Genomic DNA, 24,240 nt, shown 5'->3' with positions numbered 1-24,240 from the left:
TCAACGGAGCCCAACGGAGCCCATCATATGAAGCAAAGCTACTTCCAACAGGGCTCCATACAGAAAGTGTCCTGGCAACATCCTAGGAAGCTGCCCAGAGAACACAGGAGGCTTCTAAAGATCTCATTAGATAGAAGGGGTGACAACACTTTTCCCTGTGTGATGGGCAAAGTGGCACAGTGGGCAATGTGGGGCGCAGGACAATGATTTCCCCCACTGCCCCACAAATTTGCCATGCTGCCTAGTAAATCCTCCCACTGTCGCCCAGATTCAGGACCTCAGTGTGATGTGGGGAGTTTCATTGTCCTCTTATGTTGTTATGCTTTGGCTACAATGGTACAGAAAATGTAGGAAAGAGGTAGAAGGATGAGATAAGTGGCAGAACACATACTTCTCACATATTACAGCCCTTGATTTAACCTCTGACTTCTCCAAACAAAAGATCTCAAGTAACAGGGTTGAGAATGACCTCTTCTTGGAGAATTGCAGCCAGCTAGAGACAAGCATCACTGCTAGCACTCCAGAGCAAGTTACTGTTTTCCGTCTTTCATAGACTTGAAATGAATGAGCATTTAAACTCAATGCATAGCTTTGAATATGATTGCCTGAGGCATCCATTAAGAGAACAAAACAACTTTGTCTCAGTATTCTGGACTAACTTGGAAGTTTTAGTGCAACAATTGATTTATAGACATATATGATAATATGCCATTTTCCTAACATTTTACAGGTTTGCGTGCCAGCCAGGAAATCAAAGAATGCCTTTGTTCTTGCTGGAAAATACATGCATGTTTGCTGGATAAAAATCTCACAGGGCATTTTACTCTTTCACATCTGACCTAACAGGCCAATCATTTAGAAAGCAGTTCTTTTTAGGCTTTTAAAGCCTTGCAAATCTGTCCTTGATTATAATGGACAGTCAAGTACAGTGAGAACGGAACAAGTTTATAATCAGCCAGATGTGTATTTGAAAGTATGCATGCTGCTCTTGAAAGTAAGTTTGCTGCATAGATATGGATATGTATACTAAATACATAAAATCTTAAAACATATGTACTGGGGGTGATATTAATAGGGCTGCGAAACAGGTTCGACTGGACCCTACATAATGGTGACAATGGTGTCAGCAGGGTTGGTGAGGTAACTCATGATGTCACCCTCAAAGTCCTCCTCCTGTTCCAGACCATAACACAGTATTGTAACTAAAAAACCAGAAAATTTGACAAAATCAGCAACTATTAAAAACCAGCAGCAATGAAAACAACAGCACATACTTGTAGCATGTCCAGACGGATCCATGTGATTTGCACTATCATTGTAATTGGGTAATAATGAGAGCTTTGAATGTATTCAAATGTTCAAAAGGTAAATAGAGTTTTAGAGTTGAAGATATATTTAAATATTTTTGTGGTTCTATCTAACTACAAGGATTTTTAAAATACGAAAAACCCTGAACAAGAAATATATTCATTTTGGTAATATCCCCTCTGTTGACATCACCTGGTGTGGTTCTCCCCATCTGCATCTCTCTGTTGCCACTACACACTAAGCTTATCTGTGTTGTTGTTGTTGTTGTTATTTGGATCAGTTCCACAGTACCTAATGTTCATGCAGTTCTGCCAAACTCCTTTTTTGTCTCTCAACCCCCCCCCCCCTCCTTCGCATGGAAAAAGGTTAATTAAATCCCTGAGGACAAAAACACCCCCACTTTGCATTGCAAATAGTGTAATTGTACACATAGCTAGCTATTTGGATATTTTAAACCCTACTATGGCCCCATCTACACTGACCATTTAATGTAGTTGGGGCTAGCTTCAAACTGCAGCAGCCAAATAACGAGCTCCCACAAAGGCACATTAAAAAGCCCTTCATGTCCATCAGTGTTCTGTGGATTGTGCAGTCACCAGGCTTCAAACTGGTTTTCTATATAATCATCTGCTAAATGAAACTATTTTCTTCAGTACCAATAAAAACTGCATTAAATGTTCAGTGTAGATAGGGTCTGGGTATACTTGAAAGCTAACTTGCTTATAAGTTTACATTGTTGGAGTGTCTTAAAATATAATATAAATCAAGACAGCATCTCAGAATCAGGGGTGGAGAAGCAGCAGTGAGAAATGAAATTAAAACTATGATGGCGCAGTGGGTTAAACCGCAAAGCTAAAGAACTTGCTGACCAGAAGGTCAGCGTTCGAATCTGTAGGACAGGGTAATCTCCTGTTGTTAGCCCAAACTTCTGCCAACCTAGCAGTTTGAAAACATGCAAATGTGAGTAGATCAATAGGTACAGTTTCAGCAAGAAGGTAATGGAGCTCCATGCAATCATGACGGCCACATGACCTAGGAGGCATCTACGGACAACGCCGGCTCTTTGGTTTAGAAATGGAGATGAGCACCAACCCCCAGAATTGGACTTGACTAGACTTAATATCAAGATGGAACCTTTATCTTTACCTGAATATTCAAAAGGGTTCTGTTTAAAAGGTGAAGAAAAAAGAAATCTTTCCAGCCATTTTACCTTCCTTTTGTTAAAACAGGGCTTCCATATTTTTTCTGCCCATTATGTTCTTTTTAGTTAAGACTTCATCATCCTTTGTGTGTGCTTATGTGCCTTCAAGACACCTGTCAACTTATGGGGACCTCATGAGTTTCATAGGTGTTTCTTAGGCAAGGAATATTCAAAGGTGGCTTTGTCTGTTCCTTCCTCTGAAATACAACCCACAAGGAAGCTATCTACAAGGCTATTTCATGCCATACCTCTCACTGTTGCCTCAGCAGAAAGATAGTTTGCAAAGCTGGTGTTAATCAACACATACCTCTGGAACAATATAGCATAAAACTGACTTTCAGGATTAGCTGTACTTTCGACAGACAATAAACAAGGATATCAGCTGGATGTTTCAGACATCACTGGTGCATTTGTTCAGGTCTAAACAAGACTAAAACCTTTTTGCACTAGAGTGGAACGTTTGGAAATGCGGAACACCAGTCAGAAAGTATATAATTGGATACTGGTGCATCAAGGTTACTGTAGATGTAGGGATTTATATGAAATCTAAAACTATTGGCAAGTGCCTGTTGCCATGTCTCACCATGTTTCTATGCACGACTAGAATGTCTCTGTAACAAAACTCCAGACTTTTCACAGATTTGGCTGACTGATTATCAATGGCAGTGTATGAAACCTTTGATTCTCCAGTGTTTTTGGACTCCCAGAAACTCCCAGAAACACAAACCAGCCAGGCCGATGGAAAGGAATTCTGGGAGTTGAAGTCTAAAACATCCAGAGAATCAATTGGGAAGGCACAATCCAGTAACCCAGTGCACAGTGAATCAATCTTCCAGGTGACTAGATGTAAAGACACGACAACTGCTTCACAATATGAAGCATCACTAGTATAAAGTTTCAAAAGACACTTTCAACCAGCAATTAGCTACCATTATAGGACTGAGATCCCCAAGTAGTTCGCTACTGTTATACTTACATTTTAAAACGTATCTATTTAAAATTATAAACTCCATTTGAATCAGGATGTAAAGATACTACAAATGTTTTGTCATATGAAGCATCCTTAATATTAAGTTGGAAACGTTACTCATAGCTACCATTATAGGACTGAATCCACTACTCCCACCATGACAGTTAGCTATCGATACATTTACATCAAAAAACTGCCATGTTTTTAAAAAACGTAATACCTTTTGCATGAGCATAATATGAGCCAGCACTAGACTCATGTGATGTTTCTTACCGTTGAGTAAAGCCACATTCTTCTACTATAAAAATAAGTCGAAATCACAGTTACACGCTGCATGAAGGGAGCCCCCGGCAGTGCAGTGGGTTAAACCCTTGTGCTGACAGGACTGCTGACTGACCGGTCATCAGTTCAAATCCAGGGAGAGCAAGTGAGCTCCCTCTGTCAGCTCCAGCTTCACATTTGGGGACATGAGAGAAGTCTCCCACAAGGATGGTAAAACATCAAACATCCGGGCATCCCCTGGGCAATGTCCTTGCAGATGCCCAAGTCTTTCACACCAGAACAGCTTTCACACACAGCTGACCAAACAGGCACAAAGAAGAGATATAGTAGTCATGGGCGATTTCAATTATCCCGATATCTGCTGGAAAACAAACTCAGCCAAGAGTACAAAGTCCAACAAATTCCTCACTTGCCTTGCAGATAATTTTATGGTCCAGAAGGTAGAAGAGGCAACAAGGGGATCAGCAACTCTTGATCTAATCTTAACAAATGTGGAAGACCTGATCAATACAGTTGAAGTGGTTGGATCCTTAGGGGCAAGTGACCATGTGCTCCTGCAGTTTGCTATACAAAGGAATGCTGAAACTAAGACAAGTCAAACATGCTTTCTGGACTTTAAGAGAGCTGACTTCCAAAAAATGAAGGAATTACTGAGCGGCATTCCATGGACGCCGATATTAAAAAACAAGGGAGTTAAGGATGGATGGGAGTTTTTCAAAAGTGAAATACTCAAGGTGCAAATGCAAACAGTGCCAACAAAGAAGAAAAATAAGACAAGTGCAAAGAAGCCAGAATGGATGTCCAAAGAACTTCTAACTGAGCTAAAGCTCAAAAGTGACATGCACAAGAAGTGGAAAAGGGGAGAAATCACCAAAGAAGAATTCAAACGTATAGCCAACACCTGTAGGGAAAAGGTTCACAAGGCTAAAGCGCAAAATGAGCTCAGGCTTGCCAGGGACATAAAAAACAACAAAAAAGGCTTTTTTGCTTACGTTGGTAGAAAAAGGAAGAAAAAGGAGGCGATAGGGCCATTGCAAGGAGAAGATGGGGTGATGGCGACAGGGGACAGGGAAAAGGCAGAACTACTTAATGCCTTCTTTGCCTCGGTCTTCTCACAAAAAGAAAGCCATCTTCAACCTCAGCAACATGGAATGGACGAAGGATTGGGGGAAATCCAACCCCAAATAGGGAAACAAGTTGTCCAGGAACACCTGGCCACTCTAAACGAATTCAAGTCCCCAGGGCCAGACCAGCTACATCCAAGAGTACTGAAGGAACTAGCGGAAGTTATTTCAGAACCACTGGCAATTATCTTTGAGAGTTCTTGGAGAACAGGAGAAGTCCCAGCAGATTGGAGGAGGGCGAATGTGGTCCCTATCTTCAAGAAGGGAAAAAAGAACGACCCAAATAATTACCGTCCGGTCAGCCTCACATCAATACCAGGCAAAATTCTGGAAAAGATCATTAAGGAAGTGGTCTGCGAACACTTAGAAACAAATGCGGTCATTGCTAATAGTCAACACGGATTTACCAAAAACAAGTCATGCCAGACTAATCTGATCTCTTTTTTCGATAGAGTTACGAGTTGGGTCGATACAGGGAATGCCGTGGATGTAGCGTACCTGGATTTCAGTAAGGCCTTCGACAAAGTCCCCCACGACCTTCTGGCAAACAAACTAGTAAAATGTGGGCTAGACAAAACTACGGTTAGGTGGATCTGTAATTGGCTAAGCGAACGAACCCAAAGGGTGCTCACCAATGCGTCGTCTTCATCATGGAAAGAAGTGACAAGTGGAGTGCCGCAGGGCTCCGTCCTGGGCCCGGTTCTGTTCAACATCTTTATTAACGACTTAGACGAAGGGTTAGAAGGCATGATCATCAAGTTTGCAGACGACACAAAACTGGGAGGGATAGCTAACACTCCAGAAGACAGGAGCAGAATTCAAAACAATCTTGACAGACTAGAGAGATGGGCCGAAACTAACAAAATGAAGTTCAACAGGGACAAATGCAAGATACTTCACTTCGGCAGAAAAAATGGAAATCAAAGATACAGAATGGGGGGCGCCTGGCTTGACAGCAGTGTGTGCGAAAAAGACCTTGGAGTCCTTGTGGACAACAAGTTAAACATGAGCCAACAATGTGATGCGGCTGCTAAAAAAGCCAATGGGATTCTGGCCTGCATCAATAGGGGAATAGCGTCTAGATCCAGGGAAGTTATGCTCCCCCTCTATTCTGCCTTGGTCAGACCACACCTGGAATACTGTGTCCAATTTTGGGCACCACAGTTGAAGGGAGATGTTGACAAGCTGGAAAGCATCCAGAGGAGGGCGACTAAAATGATTAAGGGTCTGGAGAACAAGCCCTATGAGGAGCGGCTTAAAGAGCTGGGCATGTTTAGCCTGCAGAAGAGAAGGCTGAGAGGAGACATGATAGCCATGTACAAATACGTGAAGGGAAGTCAAAGGGAGGAGGGAGCAAGCTTGTTTTCTGCTGCCCTGCAGACTAGGACACGGAACAATGGCTTCAAACTACAGGAAAGGAGATTCCACTTGAACATCAGGAAGAACTTCCTCACTGTGAGAGCTGTTCGACAGTGGAACTCTCTCCCCGGGGCCGTGGTGGAGGCTCCTTCTTTGGAGGCTTTTAAGCAGAGGCTGGATGGCCATCTGTCGGGGGTGCTTTGAATGTGATTTCCTGCTTCTTAGCAGGGGGTTGGACTGGATGGCCCATGTGGTCTCTTCCAACTCTACTATTCTATGATTCTATGATTCTATGATTCTAAGAAGCAACTTGCAGTTTCTCAAGTCACTCCTGACATGAAAAAAAACTGCATTAAGACTGGAGTAAACCCTATTACGAGCATAATAAAACTCGATATGTATCTCCACTCTCAAATTAAAGCAATTTGACACCACTTTAAATGCCATGACTCCATGCTATGTGACCCTGGGAGTTGTAATTATAGTTTTACAAGATCTTTGTTGAAATATGCTAATGTCCTACCAAACTATAAATCCCAAAGATTCTTTAGCATTGAACAGTTAAAGTGGTGTCAAACTGTATTCAACAGTGTAAATGCCTCCTCAGTCATACGTAGTTGCAGAAAGGGAATTGATTACAAGCAATTTGGTGTTTGTGACAAGTTACTTTCTGGCTCTGTCCTTCAACAGGGATTTCTTCAGCAAAATCCCAAAATTAGGGATAGAACAAGTTAACAGAAAGCCTAAAAGGAAAGGCAGAATGTTTGTAATAAATAAGAAGTCAAATGATATGTAACAGAAAGAAATGGAAAAATCATTGGTAGGGTATTGCATAGTGTGGAAAAGGAAAAAAGACACAATGCCCAGATAGAAAACAAGAGCAACTGAGGCAAAAGAAAATGAGTACAAAATTGACTATAAGAAAAGGTATACAGATACAGTTTCAGGAAATATTATCAAAACACAATGAATGGAAACGTATTTTTAGTCCCTTCAAATGTGGTTATAGGATTCTTACCGGTCTCTAAAAGAAGTTTCACAATCTGAAAATTGGAATGAGAAACACTATAGTGAAGTGCTGTATTGCCATTTCCGTCCGCTAAATTTACAACTATATTTTGAAGCTGGGGATGAATGACTTCAACTTCTCGGAGGTAAGCAGCAACTATTTCAGGGCTGGATGATTTTCTGCTTGAGATGCGGAACCACTCCTGGCTGATGGTGCTCAAAACATGCCTCTGAAAATGACAAACAGGCAAACATGAGACTTTTCTAGCAGTATGGGATTCAAGGAAATTTACAGCAAATTAAAACAAAATGCAGGATGATCCCCTTATCCACAGATTCTATATTCACAATTACCCACAATTTGAAGGCACCCAACAGCAAAAACTATTAACTATTACTTGCAGCAGACCAGCAAACTATATTTTTGCAGGTCTGGTTTAAAAAATTGACAAGCGGTCATGATCTTCCTAAGTAGAATGAATTTCTTCCTTCTTGGTTCATCCGACATGCTATAACCAGTGTTGTGTTCAGTATTTATGAGATTGTAGCTGGATTTATATGAATGACCAAATGTGACTACAAAAACCTAGGTCAGGCAGAGCCCCAACTAAAAAATTTGTGCTGCACTGCAGATCAACGCAATGAGAAATAATAACTGCAATGTGTTGTCGAAGGCTTTCATGGCCAGAATCACTGGGTTGCTATGAGTTTTCCGGGCTGTATGGCCATGTTCCAGAAGCATTCTCTCCTAACGTTTTGCCCACATCTATGCCTGCCATAGATGTGGGAGAAATGTCAGGAGAGAATGCTTCTGGAACATAGCCATACAGCCCGGAAAACTCACAGCAACCCAATAGCTGTAATGCTCTCCTGGTCACTGAGAGAAGCAATTGCAGTAAAACCCAAAAGACGTCCCGACTGCCAGTCTGAATGCACCCTGCAAGCAGGAGAGTGCTGCTCCCCCATCTGCAGCATCTATGAAGCAGTTTGTTTGGGATGCCACCTGGTTTAAGGAGTCAAAGTAGCTAGGATGACAGACCTTTGTCATTGTAGCTATGGTTATTGTAGCTATAACTTTACTCATCAATCTAGGTCAAACTTTAATTGGTATTGATTTTGCAAGTAGCAGCTTTGAAGTTAACCATAACATGCCTGTAATCCATCAGTGTGACTTCACAAATGACAGCAGTATTCAAAGACAAAGTTGTGCTAGCCTGCTTCAGCATAAGGAGATATAAGAAAATTGCATCTCCTTTGAAACTGACAAAAAGAATTTTAGAAGCATAAAGCTCAATGATGAAGCGAAATGTTGTCCACAAAACTTATGCTAGAAAATTATTTGTCTTGGATATTCTCAGAGGTGCAATGGAATTCCTTTTTTTCACAAATAATCATGTTTATATGATTTTTTAAAAAAACATAAAGTTTAAAGAAAGAAATGGTTAAGACGCAGTTTGAAAAATATCCATACCAATAATTTGTCCTTTGTGTTTCTTATTTCTGGAATGTGTTTGCTTAAGATCTGGCAACCTTTCAGAAAATCTGCAGAGGGTTTAAATCTGAAAATGAAAAAAAATATTTGCAAGCTTTTAAGATTACGAAACTTCATATTGGATTGTAGCCATGGTTCTGGTGCACATGGTGGACAAGTCTTAGTTCTGAATGGGGCATGGCTTACCGGTCATATCCAGCACATGAAAGTTTTTCTTCCAGAGAAACCCCGTTTGCCAGAGAATAAGTGGTCTAATGATAAACTGTCTACAAGGGCACTAGCCTTTATAGAGATTGATATACCATTCATTGTCTTCTCTTCTCTTAGTTTATGGCCAATCTTGATCCAAAAATCATACAACATCCATGATTATTTTCTCTACATCACAATTCCAGAATCCAGTCAATAAAAATGGAATACAAGGCTGTATCATTTGCTGTCTAAGTAATACAGCAGAAATCCAAGAATGTACATATGTTATTGCCCAAGATGCATAGATAGCACAAAGCTACAACTTTTACATGCAGATATTTTATAACTTAAAATTTATCATCTTCATTGTCATTATTATATTTATATCCCTACTTTTCCCTAATCTGGTAGTAAAATGAAAGCAGCTAAAAGCATGATACATATTAAAAGAGATACAATACATTCTGACAAGTTCACTTCTTTATAAGCAGCCATCAGAAGTCTGATGGAATAAACACTACATTATAATATTACAGTAGAGTCTCACTCATCCAAGCCTCGCTTATCCAAGCCTCTGGATAATCCAAGCCATTTTTGTAGTCAATGTTTTCAATATATCGTGATATTTTGGTGCTAAATTCATAAATACAGTAATTACAACATACCATTTTTGCATATTAAACTACTTTTTCTGTCAAATTTGTTGTATAACATGAAGTTTTGGTGCTTAATTTGTAAAATCATAACCTAATTTGATGTTTAATAGGCTTTTCCTTAATCCCTCCTTATTATCCAAGTTATTCGCTTATCCAAGCTTCTACCGGCCCGTTTAGCTTGGATAAGTGAGACTCTACTGTATTATTTTTCTCAACATATATTACTAAACCTGAAAGCAAAACAGAAAACATCCCTTTTCGGTACAAATTTTATATGTTCATTCAGAGCCTTACTTACCTTTCTGCCTTGTGTGGCTGCATGCTTCCTCTGAGGGTTTCCTCCAGTTCTTTTCCATCAGTATCTTCATGCTTTACACACTGAGAAGTTCCAGATGCATTTTCATCACCTTCATCACCATCTTCTCTCCATCTATGCTCTTCATTGTCACACTTTCTCTCTGTCTCACTATCTGAATTCCCTTCAGAGGAGGTCTCTTCACAACTTGAATCTTCACTGGATGTTGTTTCGTAACTGAGTGAGGACACCAGGTATTATTCACTGTTTCCTTTTGTCCAACAATTACAAAGTTAAAAAGAAAACTGGTAGCTTCAGCATATACTTCACATGTAAATTCCAGACTTGCTCAAATCATGGGTGTTTCATTTCTTAATTCCTTAGAATTCAGAGAGACACTGAACTCTTATAAGAGTGATTCTCTTAATGGCCCTTTATATAGAGGGAGGGAGAGAGAAAGGATGTTCCGGGGAGTAATTGTGCTTCATTACTTTGGGGTGGCAAATCTTATAGAAGCTATCCAAAGGAGCTCTTATGGGAGCTATCCAAAGTGCTGAGACTATTTTAAAAACAAGGTTCAGCAGTTTGGACAGCTGCCATAAAATTCAGTGTAGCTCCCATAAGACACAATGGAATCATCACTCTGAAACAACACAACCACCCGCTACCTCTAGTTTGCTCACTATGACTACCAAAGATTGTTTGGAACTCATGCCAAACTCATTCAAAATGTTTTTCAGTACTATTTCTCTTACTGATTTTGCAAAGAGAGGTTGTAGTACAATGACAGAGCACACAGGTTATATATAGAAAATTCCAAATTCAAACCCTGTTATTTTAATAGTGTTGGAAAAGAAGTCTACTCTCGAGAGCTGTAGCCAGAAAGTGTAGACAGTACTGAACTAGGTGGACCACTAATGTAAGACGCCTTTCTATGTTCCACAACAGGGAACACAAGCCTTCTAGTGACAACTGCCACCAAGGGAAGATGCTTATAAACAAGTTTAGATGGATAACTATTGCCACATCACTAACATCTGTCTTGCTGCAAAACACCAACACTAATGCATCAATATGACTACATGCCTGTACAGATTCTAATATTTATATCCATGGTATACATTTAGTGCCTTTATTTTAATTAGAAACCAGTTAAGCAGTTTATAATTGAATGCAACCTTCTTTTGCTTTGGAAAACATGATCAATGATTCAGGGATCAATCCACTAACTTCCTGTGCTGATTGCTCCCCAGTGTCTTTGCCACTTTAACCCCAGGCATGTTTGAAATCTAGATTCTGCATGGTTCACTGGTCAAGCTACAATATTCAGCAGCCAGCCAGAGCAACCAGATAGCTTCTCTACACTGCCATATAAAATCCAGATTGTCTTGGACTCTGTCTTGGTCCCATTTTGAGCTTTTAGAAACAACGTAAGAGGTGATTCCACAGCTATTGTAAACCAAAGTGTTTCTTCAAATACAACTTCTGAAACTTTCTGCCATTTGGAACTGAAATTTGTTTAGCAATAAATTGGTACAGTATTTTAAAATAAAATGGCAGATTAACCAATCAGTCATCAGAGCACTTTGATGTCAGTGATGCTTGCATGATAAACTATTCTTAAGGATTAACATCTGAAACATGTTATTTGGAGTATTTGTGCAGTCAACCCGCCATATCCATGGATTCTGCACCCACAGTTTCAATCAACAATGGCTCAAAAATATTCCAAAGAAACTCCAAGAAGGAAACAATGATGCCGCCTTGAGTCCCCTCGGGTGAGAAAGGCAGTGTAAAAATGGTGTAAATAAATTAATTAATAAATAAATTTTGCCATTTTATATTAGTGTTGTCATTTTACTACATACACCTTTGTATATAACAGGACTTGAGCATCCACAGATTTTGGTATCCGTAAGGTGGGAGTTGTCCTGGAAGCATTTTCTGGATAGTTTCCTAGTACTTTATTTTCAGATTTGTTTTTCACAAAAGAACACAGAGATTAATTAAGCAATATTTCTAATTTTGTGAATTAACTTTGTAAATAAACAAAATGATTGTGTACATGTGTTTTATTTTTCATTTGCATAAGGTGATTCTAAATTTATCTGAACAAGACATAAATGTTTACTTATGTTTTTCCACCTCTCCTCTTTTTCTTAACATTGCTCTAATGATTCAAACAGTTGAAAAAGAGAGAGAGATTCAAATGCAAAGTTAGTGAAAAAGAGACTCCCAATATTCAACCCAATTTTAGACATGAAAGGACCAAACCTTCTGTACCGAAGCAGTCATGGTATTATTACAATAGTGGGTTTAATGCAGGTAACTGTACACTTTAAACAAATCATAGCTATTTTCAACAATCCAAAATCTGATTTCAGAACAAATTTGGATGAGGAATCAAACTCATCTGAGTTTAAAACCAGGCAATAATTCAACAACCAATAAAGATACTGTTTTATGCCTTCCCTGGAAATAGGTCTAATTCACCATAAATAATTTGAACTACATCCACAAACTCAGGATGTTATTCTTGTGATAATGGGAGAGTTCAGAGAGAGGTTGAGCGTCCCTTATCCAGAAATCCAAAATACTCCAAACTCTGAAACTATTTAATGCACAAAATGATTGAAAATATTGTATGAAATTACTTTCAATGCATATGAAACATGAATGATGTGTTAAGATGTGGATCTCATCTCCAAGATATCTCATTGTGTGTGTGGGGGGGAGGGTATATATATGCAAATACAGATGTTTCAACATCTGAAAAAATCTAAAATCCAAAACACTTCCGGTTCCAAGCATTTTGAATAGGTGATACTCTACCTCTACCAGGTTAAACTAAATTTCCCACATTATGCACTGAAACCTAGTGAATAGGGATAAAACCCTTACAAATGATTTGGTTAGATACTTGCAGTAGGTAAGATCAGAATGAAGTTGTTTGCTGACTATGTTGTGATCCCAAATCCTTCATTTATATACTACTTCCATTCCCAACAATTGTTTACCTAACATTCTACAGATATTAGCCATCCTGACTTCAGTAAAGTGTGGCTATTTTTTGGCCCAGTTCACAAGTAACATTAACCATGGTTAAAAATAAATTATTGTTTAGTGTTACACACATGCCTCTTAAGATTCATGTGTTTACCCTCCTCTTAGCTGGCATAGCTATAGTGGAGATTTCTTCCATGTTCAACACACCACAAATTTGTCATTATATTTATATCTGCTCTTTGTGTTAACTGTGGCTTAACATTACAAGCCAAGATTGAGGGTGTGAATTTTGAGTATTTGAGGAAATTGTAGTTAAGGCTAATTAAACAGGACACACCTGTTAGCTGAAAATGGAAGCAAATGCTTCCAGTCTCCTCCTAACCATCCTACTTTGCGAAAATAATAGTGAGATTAGATGGAAATAACTTTCAAGGGGAAATATCCACAAGTATTGTTTTGTTTAAAAGAACTGAACCCATCAGCAGAGAAACAGATCGCCTTATACTTCTTGATAGCCAGTCGTAAGTGACTGGAGTAAATGTAACCCAAAACAAACGGAGGGACATAGGTTCCTAATCCCTTGAGTAGGGAATGATGAAACACATGAAAAGGGAAATGGATGGATGAACATAGGAAATCCAACTTGTTTTCTGCCATAGATTCCAAGATTACCCTAGAACAGTGGTTCTCAGCCTGTGGGTCCCCAGGTGTTTTGGTCTACAACTCCCAGAAATCCCAGCCAGTTTACCAGCTGTTAGGATTTCTGGGAGTTCAAGGCCAAAACATCTGGGGACCCACAGGTTGAGAATCACTGCCCTAGAAACTAGGGAGGCTAAATCTAAAAAGCACAAACATTTCCTACATAATAAATCCAACCAAAACTATGTTTGTTCAATGCTGTGTCCTACATAAATTTTCACATTGAGATTCTGTAACAAAAGGGTTTCGGAACCAATGTCTTTAAAATAATTATCTTTGAAAGAGATATGTATTTGGGTATCTGAAGAAATACACAGGAAGAGAATGTCAAATTGCAAATCAGATACAATGACTGCATGGTGTGTATGTGTGTGTGCGTATGTGTTTAGCTGCTCATGCTTGTTCCAGAATCTATTATTCATCCAATGGGGAGGATGACTAAACTCCTTTGTGAAATTTGTATGGATTTTGTGGTCTATATACCAAGCATTCAAGTCCCTTGATAGTTGTTTAGCATTCTTCAATATTTCTATTAATTGCTTGTACCCTATTGCTGCCTAGCAGGCACTGAGAACAGTTTCACCAATATTAGAATGGCAAGGGACTAAATGAGGCTATGTTTAATATGACAGTGTTTTCTTATCCTTTTTGGCGTAAATATAATGGTAGCTTTATGAATGAAAAACAGTTTTGTCTCTTTAATTGATGCTTACCCACCATTTACCCCAACAAACTGGAGGTTCTTTTTGGTGCCGTTACCTCCTGCATGGTAACCAGTCTCTTTCTTTTTCATAATAGATTTAAGACTTGTGCTTGGAGAGATTTCTAATGGAAATATTAGAAACACAGCATCAGCAAGAATGTTACGATAGTTTCTCCTACTGCAATGTCATCATATACTCTTTAAATACTGCAAATCAAAAACAAGGTTTTACTCTAGCATTGATAGCATGGTTGCAATTCACTCAAGTACTTCCCCAGACTTACACAGTTGTCAAGTGGAAATGATGATGTAATTTTGCCATATATTATAGCAGGTATGTTTTGCTCATTATATTTAATCCTTTTTCTTCAGCAGCCAGACTATTATAATAATGTATGAACAGAACCTTAAGATTCCTTGGATGGCAAATGTTGGAAGAGCAGCAGTAGTTTTCTCTTTACCATTTCATTTCTCTTGAACTAACAATAGTAATGCCTGCTGGGCAGTTGCCTTACTTGCCACCCAGGCCACTCTCATACTGGACAATTATAGCACCATAATTCCACTTTAGCTACTGTGGCTGCAGCCTATGGAATCCTGAAGTCTATAGTTTGGTGAAGCAGTAAGACTTCTGAATGCCTCTCCCTAAATTGCAGATACTAGGATTATATAGAATGTTTCCATATCAGATCAAGTGGAATATAGTGCTATCATTTTGCAGCGTGAACAGGCTCTTGATATCTTTTCCCTGTGGATTACGAAAATCCCCAGATGAATAAATAGGCCAAGAGACAGCCAGCTGAAGCCACAGACTGTGAAATGGTGGGAAATGCCATCTTTCTTTCACCTCTGGTAAGGAAATGTCTTAAGCTGGCCTGGCTCAGCAGGAGAATGACACCAGGGTGAAATCTGGCATTCAAGACCCACCAGAGCTCCTGTCTACTATTAAGACACAAGTCATATTACCATCTGTTATACTACATATGTATCAGGAAGACATCTTGCTTCACTTTGTCCGAGTGATTACTGCAATTACAATATGTTTTTCCAATTGACTCCTTGCAGATATATAACATTGGCCAATGCACATTTTGGTGCCTCCGAAATGAGCCCTGTTTCTGGGTATATTTAACCAGCTGATTCCAAAAATGGCACCAGTTTCTCCCTACCAACTTTAGTTTTTGACATACAGAATATATGCCATCTACTCATCACCACCTGTTCTCCCACAAAAAATTTTGATAACCATATCTAAGAAACTAGAGCTGATATGGTCTAGCCAACTGCAATTTTCTGAATCAGTACCGCAAATAACCCGAGGAACAGACCTAATAACCAAGATACCATGAATGTGTTAGTGAAATTCATACATAAACACTGAGCAAACTCACCTTGATAAATTTAATTTTGATTTCCTTACATTTTTTCAGTTATTAGTCCTGTTGGCCAAAGAGTACTAAATTTGACTGTAAAATGAATGACCAAAATAATCCTGATCTTGTCTTGAAATCCGTCACTCAAATTTGAACTTTGATTCAAATTCCTAAATATCAATCAGTTGTTTGTGAACCATTTGCCTTCTGATGCCACTTATACCCATTATGTTTCCATTGTACATGGTATTTCTCATTTAGTTTGACACTTAGGTTCCCAGAATAATGCTGCTGGAGCTCTCTAAAAGAGAAAACTAACTGCTCAATAAACCACAAATTCCTTTTTATGGAGCCATGACAGTTAAAGTGGTATCACATTTCTGTAGCTATCTAGTGTCAATGATGGCATTTTCTCCTCCTTCCCCCATGTTTTCATATTCTATAGCAGTCAGTTAGAATTCTATGGCCTTGAAGGACACTTGGTCCTCTCTTGGATTGCTTTAGGGTTTCCGCTTCCCATGTGCTCTTTGTGCGTCTGTGAATTTTCTCCCTGGGCTGCCAATTACCTAAGTCACAACCTGAGCAATGAGAAGAAAATACAGTGGGACCTCTGTAGCTGAAATTTTCACCAAATGAAGATGTCACATTCCATATATTCAATGGTAGCACCATGGACATGGACACGTTGAAGCATGCACATTCACAAGACCACCATTTAATAATGTGTGGTGTGATCATCCAACATTTTTGTATCCACAGAGTCCCAGAACCAACCCTGCATGGGCCCACCATAGTGAATTGGCAATGCTGGTCAGATAATTTCAAGAGTTGTCAATCCTGCAAAATAATGTTTTGGATTTGAAGGGTAGAACAGACAAGTATGGTGTGGATAAGGGTGGAGTCCCTAATGAGCTAGAAATGCAAGATGAATTTACCTGACATTGTGCAAATGATGGTGCAGGAGTTAGCAGAAATGTCTTAAGATTTTTATTCAATTATTTTTGGCTCTTCCTCATAATTCTCTGAAAATTTAGACTGAGAAATACCTTCTACTCAAAGTTTTTTGGCACTGCCTACATCCATCTTATTCACCAATAATGTTCAGCTCAGCACGATAAGTACAGTGCATTATGAACTATTATAGAGTGTTGGGAAGTTTTCAAAATACATAAAACATAGAAAATGGAAAATGAATGAATAATTTAGATGCAGGCAGTGTCAGAAACCTTGACTATAGGGTATTCCTCAACCTAAAATGGGAAACAGACAATACCTCTTCTGTTATGTCAACAAAGTTGAGGTTAATATTGTTCATATTCAATCACATGTCTTAAAAGCAGGAATTACAATGAAAAAAATATTAATTGACCCTAACAGAATACAAGATGTGGCATAATCAGGCATATTCTATACTGTAACCTTGTTAGAATGGCATTATTAAGGCACTCTACTATTTCAGATAGTTTATTATAACTAGACAATACCTATTTTTGATAAGCATTTGGATTTTTAAAAATACGCACACACACAACAATTTCTGGATTAGGGGATTTTGGTATATGTAGCCCAAAATTTACTTTCCCAAGCTCATATTTTGTGCAATGTGTATTCCTGATTTTAGATGCCTGAGGGGAAATGACATACGAGTGAACAACTCCCAGAATCACTCTCCAAATGGACTTTTAATATGAACAACTGAACTGGTCCAGATTGAAACACAGTCCTAGTTAAACTGGGATTCATGGTTTTAGAGATAGGTACAAAATTTTGTACTCAATGACAGTATTTCAGTGTTTACTCCTGTGACGGCAGGTTGAACTGTAAAATGTCCAGTTGGTCTCTGGGATCAAAACAGTTTGGCACTTGTGATGTTACCTAAAACTATATACCATGGAGAAGAGAATCTTCCTGCTATGAAGATGGACTGAAGGACAAAATGTATGGTGACAGATTAAAGCTGGAAATAGGTCATGGCAATGGCACTTGAAAATGGCCGAAAATGTTTTGCTTTTGAAGAAAAAGGATGAGATAGCGCCTCCATCCATTCCAACAGGAATCAAAGTTAAATACTCACATGGGATACAGTTCTCCACCATTTCCAAGCAAAGCAGTCTAGAGGTCATGTCACACAAAACAACTGCATTATTATGATTCCACTTTAACTATCAAGGTTGTATCCTATTGGGAGGGACTGTAACTTCGTGGGGCACTAGAGCTTTCTGGCTAAAAGTTCTAAATCCGCTTCTGAAAACTACAAATCCCCGGATCCCATGTAATGCTGCCATGGCAGTTATAGTGGAAGGTATAGTTGTGAAAGATTCAATATAGGCCCCACGCTCTGCCCTACAAGTGAGGGGGCTTGGGAGACATCACTGAGGCCATTAGTATCAGCCCAATGAGGCAGAGTGTCACACTTTTCATTTTGTATCCCATGTTGCTATAGAACCAAGTGAAAGGCTCTAGCACAATGTCATACATTCAAGTGGTATTACATCAGTGGTTCTCAACCTGTGGGTCCCCAGATATTTTGGCCTTCAACTCCCAGAAATCCTAACAGCTGGTAAACTGGCTGGGATTTCTGGAAGTTGTAGGCCAAAACACCTGGGGACCCACAGGTTGAGAACCACTGTGTTAGATGCTGTGTCATGCATCATACTTAACAAAGTATTTCACTATGTAAATGTTTGTGTTTACTGAAGTATTAAACTTAGTCTCACTTTTCAATAGCATGGAAATGTCATACTAATATTTGCTTCCCTTTAAAATGATATTTTTATTTGGAAATGGCAAACATGTTTACTTCATTCAATTTTTTCAAGGGTTTTGATTCCAAGACTAATATCAGTGTTAAGGGAAAGGAAGCTGGCTTTGCCAATACTATTTACCCAACTGTTGGTACTGTGTGTTGGAATTCTCCTTGTCTGTTGGTGTTTGCGTTGAGTAGGCTGAAAGTAGTAAATTCAAAGAGTTTACAAGTTGATTCTGGATGGAGCTGAGCTTTGAGGCAGGTTGTTTAATTGCACTGGCTAGTTCTGGATACCCATGTTCTAGACACATCCACTGCTCTTGTAAAAGGTCCTGGATTTTTTTAACATATTGACTCACAGAGGGGTCTGTAGTGACTTTCTTTGGTTCTGAGTTATTTCCTTCCTCAGTTGAATCTTGCCTAATATCTCCTTGGAAATTATGTTCATTTTTTCCTGTGGTTGAGTCAGTGGTTCCAACACTCAGTGAGCTTTCTCCTCTACTGACATTATTGTATGCTTTCTTCTCACTTTTGTCATTAGCAGTGTGTTCATCAATCTTCAGCTCGTTGTAGCTTAGTTCAAGAGTAGAACTATCATTATCCTGTTTCATTTCTTTCTGTCTCTGAAAAGATGGACTGTCTTTTTCTTGAATACAAACAGGAATGTTTGACATCTCATCAGGTACATGGAACAGCTTTCTATGCATTTCTTTGACCTGCAAATTCTTATTGTCAGCTTCACAAACATCACACTCTACCGATTCCATAGGCACCGTGAGTCTTACATTAACCCCTTTGTCATAGGCCTCCTTAGCTATCTTTTCATGTACAAGTTCAGTATTCACAGCAGCATCATGGTACTGGAGGACATTTTTGGCTGTGGTATATGGTCTTATTTCTTTAGTACTCTCCCCACAGAGTTTCTCTTCTAACTGAGCTTTGGAGCTCACCAGCATTTCAATGCTCTTCTCTTTTGCTTTGATCTCCTTATCTTGCTCCTTCAAAACTACTCTGATCTGTGCAAGTTCTTCTGTTTTGTTATTCAGCTGTTCCTCCAGAATGGCAATATGCTGCTTTAAGGCTATTATGTTGCTAGGTTCTTCAGAAGGCAAGCACTCAAGGTTTGAGCTTTCTTCCATTTGTCTAATGCCAGAACTGACCACTTTACCCTCCTCCAGCACTTCAGTTTCACATATGCTGAGTTCTATATCTTCAGGGATCTGGTTTTCAAACTTGTACTCTAAGGTCATGGAACAGCTTGATCCACTCTGGACTGGAGGTGGACGGATATTCATCTCTACTGTATCACATTCTTCTTCTCCACTTTCTGCAACCACAAGCAATTCTTGGGATATGAATGGCTGGCCTTCCCATGAAGCACTGGGACGCATCCTCTCTTTCACTATGTGCTTCTGGTTGAGCCCAAGTTGGGTGTTCTCCCTCTCAGTCTCTGGGACCAGCTTATTGATTTTCTGTTTCACAGTCCTCAAGCCATCAGGAGCTGTTAATGAAACTCCTTTAGAGCTCTCGGATTCCGGTGATTCATTTGCAGGGCTAAAACTGTTTTCTAAGCTTTTTGCATCACAAGACTGAAGAAATGTTAATGGAGTTTCTTCTTCTTCTGAATTTTGGTTGGGTGGAAGTGTGGCAGGCATACTAGATGCTCTCAAAAGTTGAGGCCTCCCTCTACAGCTGCCATTCTCCTCTGCAAGCTTCATTGGGTCTTGTCTCGTTGTCTCTATTAAGAGGGCCTTCCTTCTGTAGTTTGGCTCATTTGAAATACCTGAAAAAGGTGTTGAGTCAGTAGGTGTAATCAGGTGGGTGCTTTCATCTGCACCTAAAGAAGCCTTTCTCTGTGCGATGAAGTTCTTATTTCGGGCCCTGGATCCATTTTCTGGAAGACTGAAATTCCGAGGCAATGTGCTAAATTTTGGGTACTTTGTCTTCCTGTGAATTTGAATTCTCTTTATGGTATTTCCTTTTTCAATGTCATCTACATATTTGAGGAAATCAAGATCTAAATGGAAGCCATAAGGTGTTTCAACAGAATATGGGCTTGGGGGTGGATCTTTATCCTCAGCCTTCGATGTCCAGTCATCTCCTGAAAATAAAAGCATGGAGGAAAGGGGTGAACACAGACAGAATGACAATCTTTAAAAATTTACAATAAAAAACTTGATAAATCTTTTGTTGTTCTAGTCTAGATGTCCAGGAAAGCAAGCTTGGACCACTAGGCTCTTAGGTGGAAAAAAGCAACATGCATGCAATGGTTGAGGTCCAAGCTAAATGTATAGACCCAATTTTAAAATATTTTTTTAAAGCTTCAGTAGGAAAAGCTCTTAGGGAACGATGCATTCATGAGATGAGGCAGCTATTGGGAGTGAATATCAGCATACTGGAAGAAGCAAAGACCACCAGCATTGAAGCGATGCTTCTATGCCATCAAGTCCGCTGGACTGGCCACGTTGTCCGAATGCCCAATCACCATCTCCCAAAGCAGTTACTATACTCCCAATTCAAGAACATGAAATGTAATGTTGGTGGTCAGGAAAAGAGATTTAAAGATGAGCTTAAAGCCAACTGTGGCATAGACACCGAGAACTGGGAAGCCCTGGCCCTTGAGCGCTCCAACTAGAGGTCAACTGTGACCAGCCGTTCTGCAGAATTCAAAGAGGCACGAATGGAGGGCTCAAGGGAGAAATGTGCCAAGAGGAAGGCACATCAAGCCAACCCTGACAGAGACCACCTTCTACCTGGAAACTGATGTCCTCACTGCGGAAGAAAATGCGGATCAAGAATAGGGCTCTACAGTCACCTCGCATCCACCACCAAGACACTACACTTTGGGGGGGGGGGGGCATCATTCTCAGGCTATGAGGGATTGCTTAAGTATTGGGGGTGAATTAATGGAATCTTTATAGAGCCCTCATTCTTTCTTCTTCCATTTCTTGCTTCTGTAAGGAATGGCCCAAGAGAAACCAAAAATATTTTGCTGCCTGAAGCATAAAACAAGACAACCCACCAACCCTGTTCCATATAAAGAGACTGAACAGATTTCTGCTTAAATGCTGTCAATAGGGCAGCATCCACTCTAACGCCTGAAGACAGCAGGGCATTTGACACACACAGCTCTGTTCTCCAAGTGAGTGGAATGGCCAGGAAACTCAGAAAGAACAGTCAACCTATTCCTGTTGTTGGTCACTGTCATTTGCTACCTAAGGTGCTTAATTCATCCTTCCTAGTGGGAGATTCAGCCCTCTGCTGACAATTACCCAGGCTGAATGAAAGGCTAATACGTTCCAAATATTTGTTCGCTCATCACTGTCCTTCTTGGAGGTCCAGTGGCTGTCACTTGCACACCCACCTATCCCCATTAAAGCATATTCCTGTAGGCACATAGTAAATTTATTTATTTATTTATTTATTTTATTTATATCCAACCCGTCTCACCCCAAAGGGGCCTCAGGGTAGCTTACAACAAAGGCACAATTCGATGTCTTAAACACATATCAACATAAAACAACATATACCTTAAAATCACATCATTAAAACATATCACTTAAAACAATTGCTTAAAATCATACAATCTGAAAACATATGTCAGGAGCCATTCCAATTGTCATCTGTAATTGTTCATTGTTGCACTGAGATATCAATTGTTGCACTAGAAAATACTGTGTTTGGTCCCACAACCAGGATTTAACTTTTTTCCTGAAGGTCAGGAGCATGGGGGCTGAAGTAATTTCCCTAGGCAGTTCCATAGCTGAAGGGCCACCACCAAGAAAGCCCTGTCTCTCGTCCCTACCAGTTGCGCCTGTGAAGGGGATGGGATTAAGAGCAGGGCCTCCCTGGACAATCTTAATCTCTGAGATGGTTCATAGGAGAAGATACATTCGGACAGGTAAGGTGGGCCGGAACCGTTTAGGGCTTTATAAGCTAAAGCTAGCACTTTTAATTGTGCTCGGTAGCAGACTGGCAGCCAGTGGAGCTGCCGTAACAGGAGAGTTGTATGCTCCCTGTACCCCACTCGAGTTAGAAACCTGGCTGCTGCCTATTGGACTACCTGAAGCTGATTTGAGAAGGGAGAGGCAACGAGATTTCATAGCTGTTTGTAGATTTCTTGCTACATGCTACTATGTGGGACACAGACTCTGCACAGCATAGTTCTATGTTGTCACAACAGAATCCCATTCTAAAACTCTTTACTCCTTGGTGGAAAGGGAGACTATAATATACAGTAGAGTCTCACTTATCCAAGCTAAACGGGCCGGCAGAAGCTTGGATAAGCGAATATCTTGGATAATAAGGATGGATTAAGGAAAAGCCTATTAAACATCAAATTAGGTTATGATTTTACAAATTAAGCACCAAAACTTCACGTTTTACAACAAATTTGACAGAAAAAGTAGTTCAATACGCAGTAATGTTATGTTGTAATTACTGTATTTACGAATTTAGCACCAAAATATCACGATATATTGAAAACATTGACTACAAAAATGGCTTGGATTATCCAGAGGCTTGGATAAGCGAGGCTTGGATAAGTGAGACTCTACTGTAATAAACTACAGGAGTTTAATACATTGCATTGAGGTGATACCATAGGTTTCCCTTCCTGGTCTGTCCCAAGTTGAGATAGCAGAGAGCTGCTACTGAAAGTCAGCCTACTTCAGTATGCATATATTTTTATTGAAATGCTGGCTGTAGCTCCAGGCATATCTGCAAGGCTGTTTCACTAAATCACTGTTCAGTTAGTCTCCATAGGCAAGGCAGAAAGGAGGGGGAAAAGAATGGCTGGCAATTTGTCACTTGCGACATCTCTGTAGAGTCAGCTTAGAGAGATATTAGTCCTAAAGAGGCATGCGAAAATGTATAATCTTATTTTCTGGGACTGAATTCTATAATTGTACCAGTGTAAGTTGTGAAGAATTTGCTAAATCATCATTCTAGTTAATAATTACCTCCATGACATTTTTTTTTGCTTTAATGCTGTAAGATTTGAATACACAACTAAATTATTTGACAACGATACTCAATTTTTCAACATTAGCTTTTTAGCCACATCAGAGTGCTTCAAGTATAGTACAAAAGCACTAAATTATGAACCTAGGAGGATTATTATGGGTGCGGGGGGGGGGGGGGGAGAGAAATGTAGCTGTGTTGACTATTTAGCAACATCAAAAGCCAAAATATTCATCAGTGGAAACTTTATGAGGTCAACTGGAAGGTGCAAAGAAGATTACAGACCTCAAGAGATAATTCTTGGTAAACGGAAGTTATGATCTAGTTTATTTTTTTGACCTTGAGTAGGTGTATCTAAGATTTAAGTTTGAAAAATTGACCCCAAATATATATCACCCTTGGAAGTGTTTGGAGGTCTCTCTAGGTTCTCAGGTGTGATTATATGGTATGTTTCTGGGCCAGATATAGTCAAAATAAAAGGTTTGTAATGATCTATGGCTTCCAGTATCCACTGGGGGTATGTGTGTATCCCCCATGTATACAGGGGTCATACTGTATTCATAATGGGAGTAAAGCTCTTTTGGGCACACAAGATTATGAATATCATCATCTTTAGTTGGGACTGAGACTACAAATCCATGTTGTCTAGTTCTGCTTAATGTGATTGTCATTTGCTCTCTTCAGCAGAGGGATTTTCCACCTTCGGTGAAATATTCCTGCCAAACATATGTTATACTATCAAAATATGTGCAGTCTCCCAGGACTAATGGCAGAGGTTTTAAACTGCTAAAAGATTGCCCATAAACCATGGATACAAGAAATATGGAAAGGTACATCTAAAATTAGTTACATTATGATTTCCTT

General features: G+C 39.5%; 1 protein-coding gene across 3 annotated transcripts in view; it reads right to left on the bottom strand.

Annotated features, from left to right (window-relative positions):
- Window positions 1-24,240, bottom strand: part of kank4 (KN motif and ankyrin repeat domains 4) — a 63,740-nt gene that overhangs the window by 6,727 nt on the left and 32,773 nt on the right. For all 3 annotated transcript variants that reach the window (XM_062978256.1, XM_008109344.3, XM_008109343.3), the window contains 5 exons: window positions 18,554-20,515; window positions 14,306-14,417; window positions 9,891-10,124; window positions 8,724-8,811; window positions 7,263-7,482 (listed from right to left, as the gene is read on the bottom strand). In XM_062978256.1, coding sequence (XP_062834326.1) covers window positions 7,263-7,482; window positions 8,724-8,811; window positions 9,891-10,124; window positions 14,306-14,417; window positions 18,554-20,515 — 2,616 coding nt within the window. The remainder of the gene's footprint in view (window positions 1-7,262; window positions 7,483-8,723; window positions 8,812-9,890; window positions 10,125-14,305; window positions 14,418-18,553; window positions 20,516-24,240) is intronic.

The sequence above is a fragment of the Anolis carolinensis genome, chromosome 4 (assembly GCF_035594765.1).
Source record: "Anolis carolinensis isolate JA03-04 chromosome 4, rAnoCar3.1.pri, whole genome shotgun sequence".
NCBI classification, from domain to species: Eukaryota; Metazoa; Chordata; class Lepidosauria; order Squamata; family Dactyloidae; genus Anolis; species Anolis carolinensis.
Note: the sequence above shows the minus strand (reverse complement) of the source record. Positions and strands in the feature narration are given on the sequence as shown.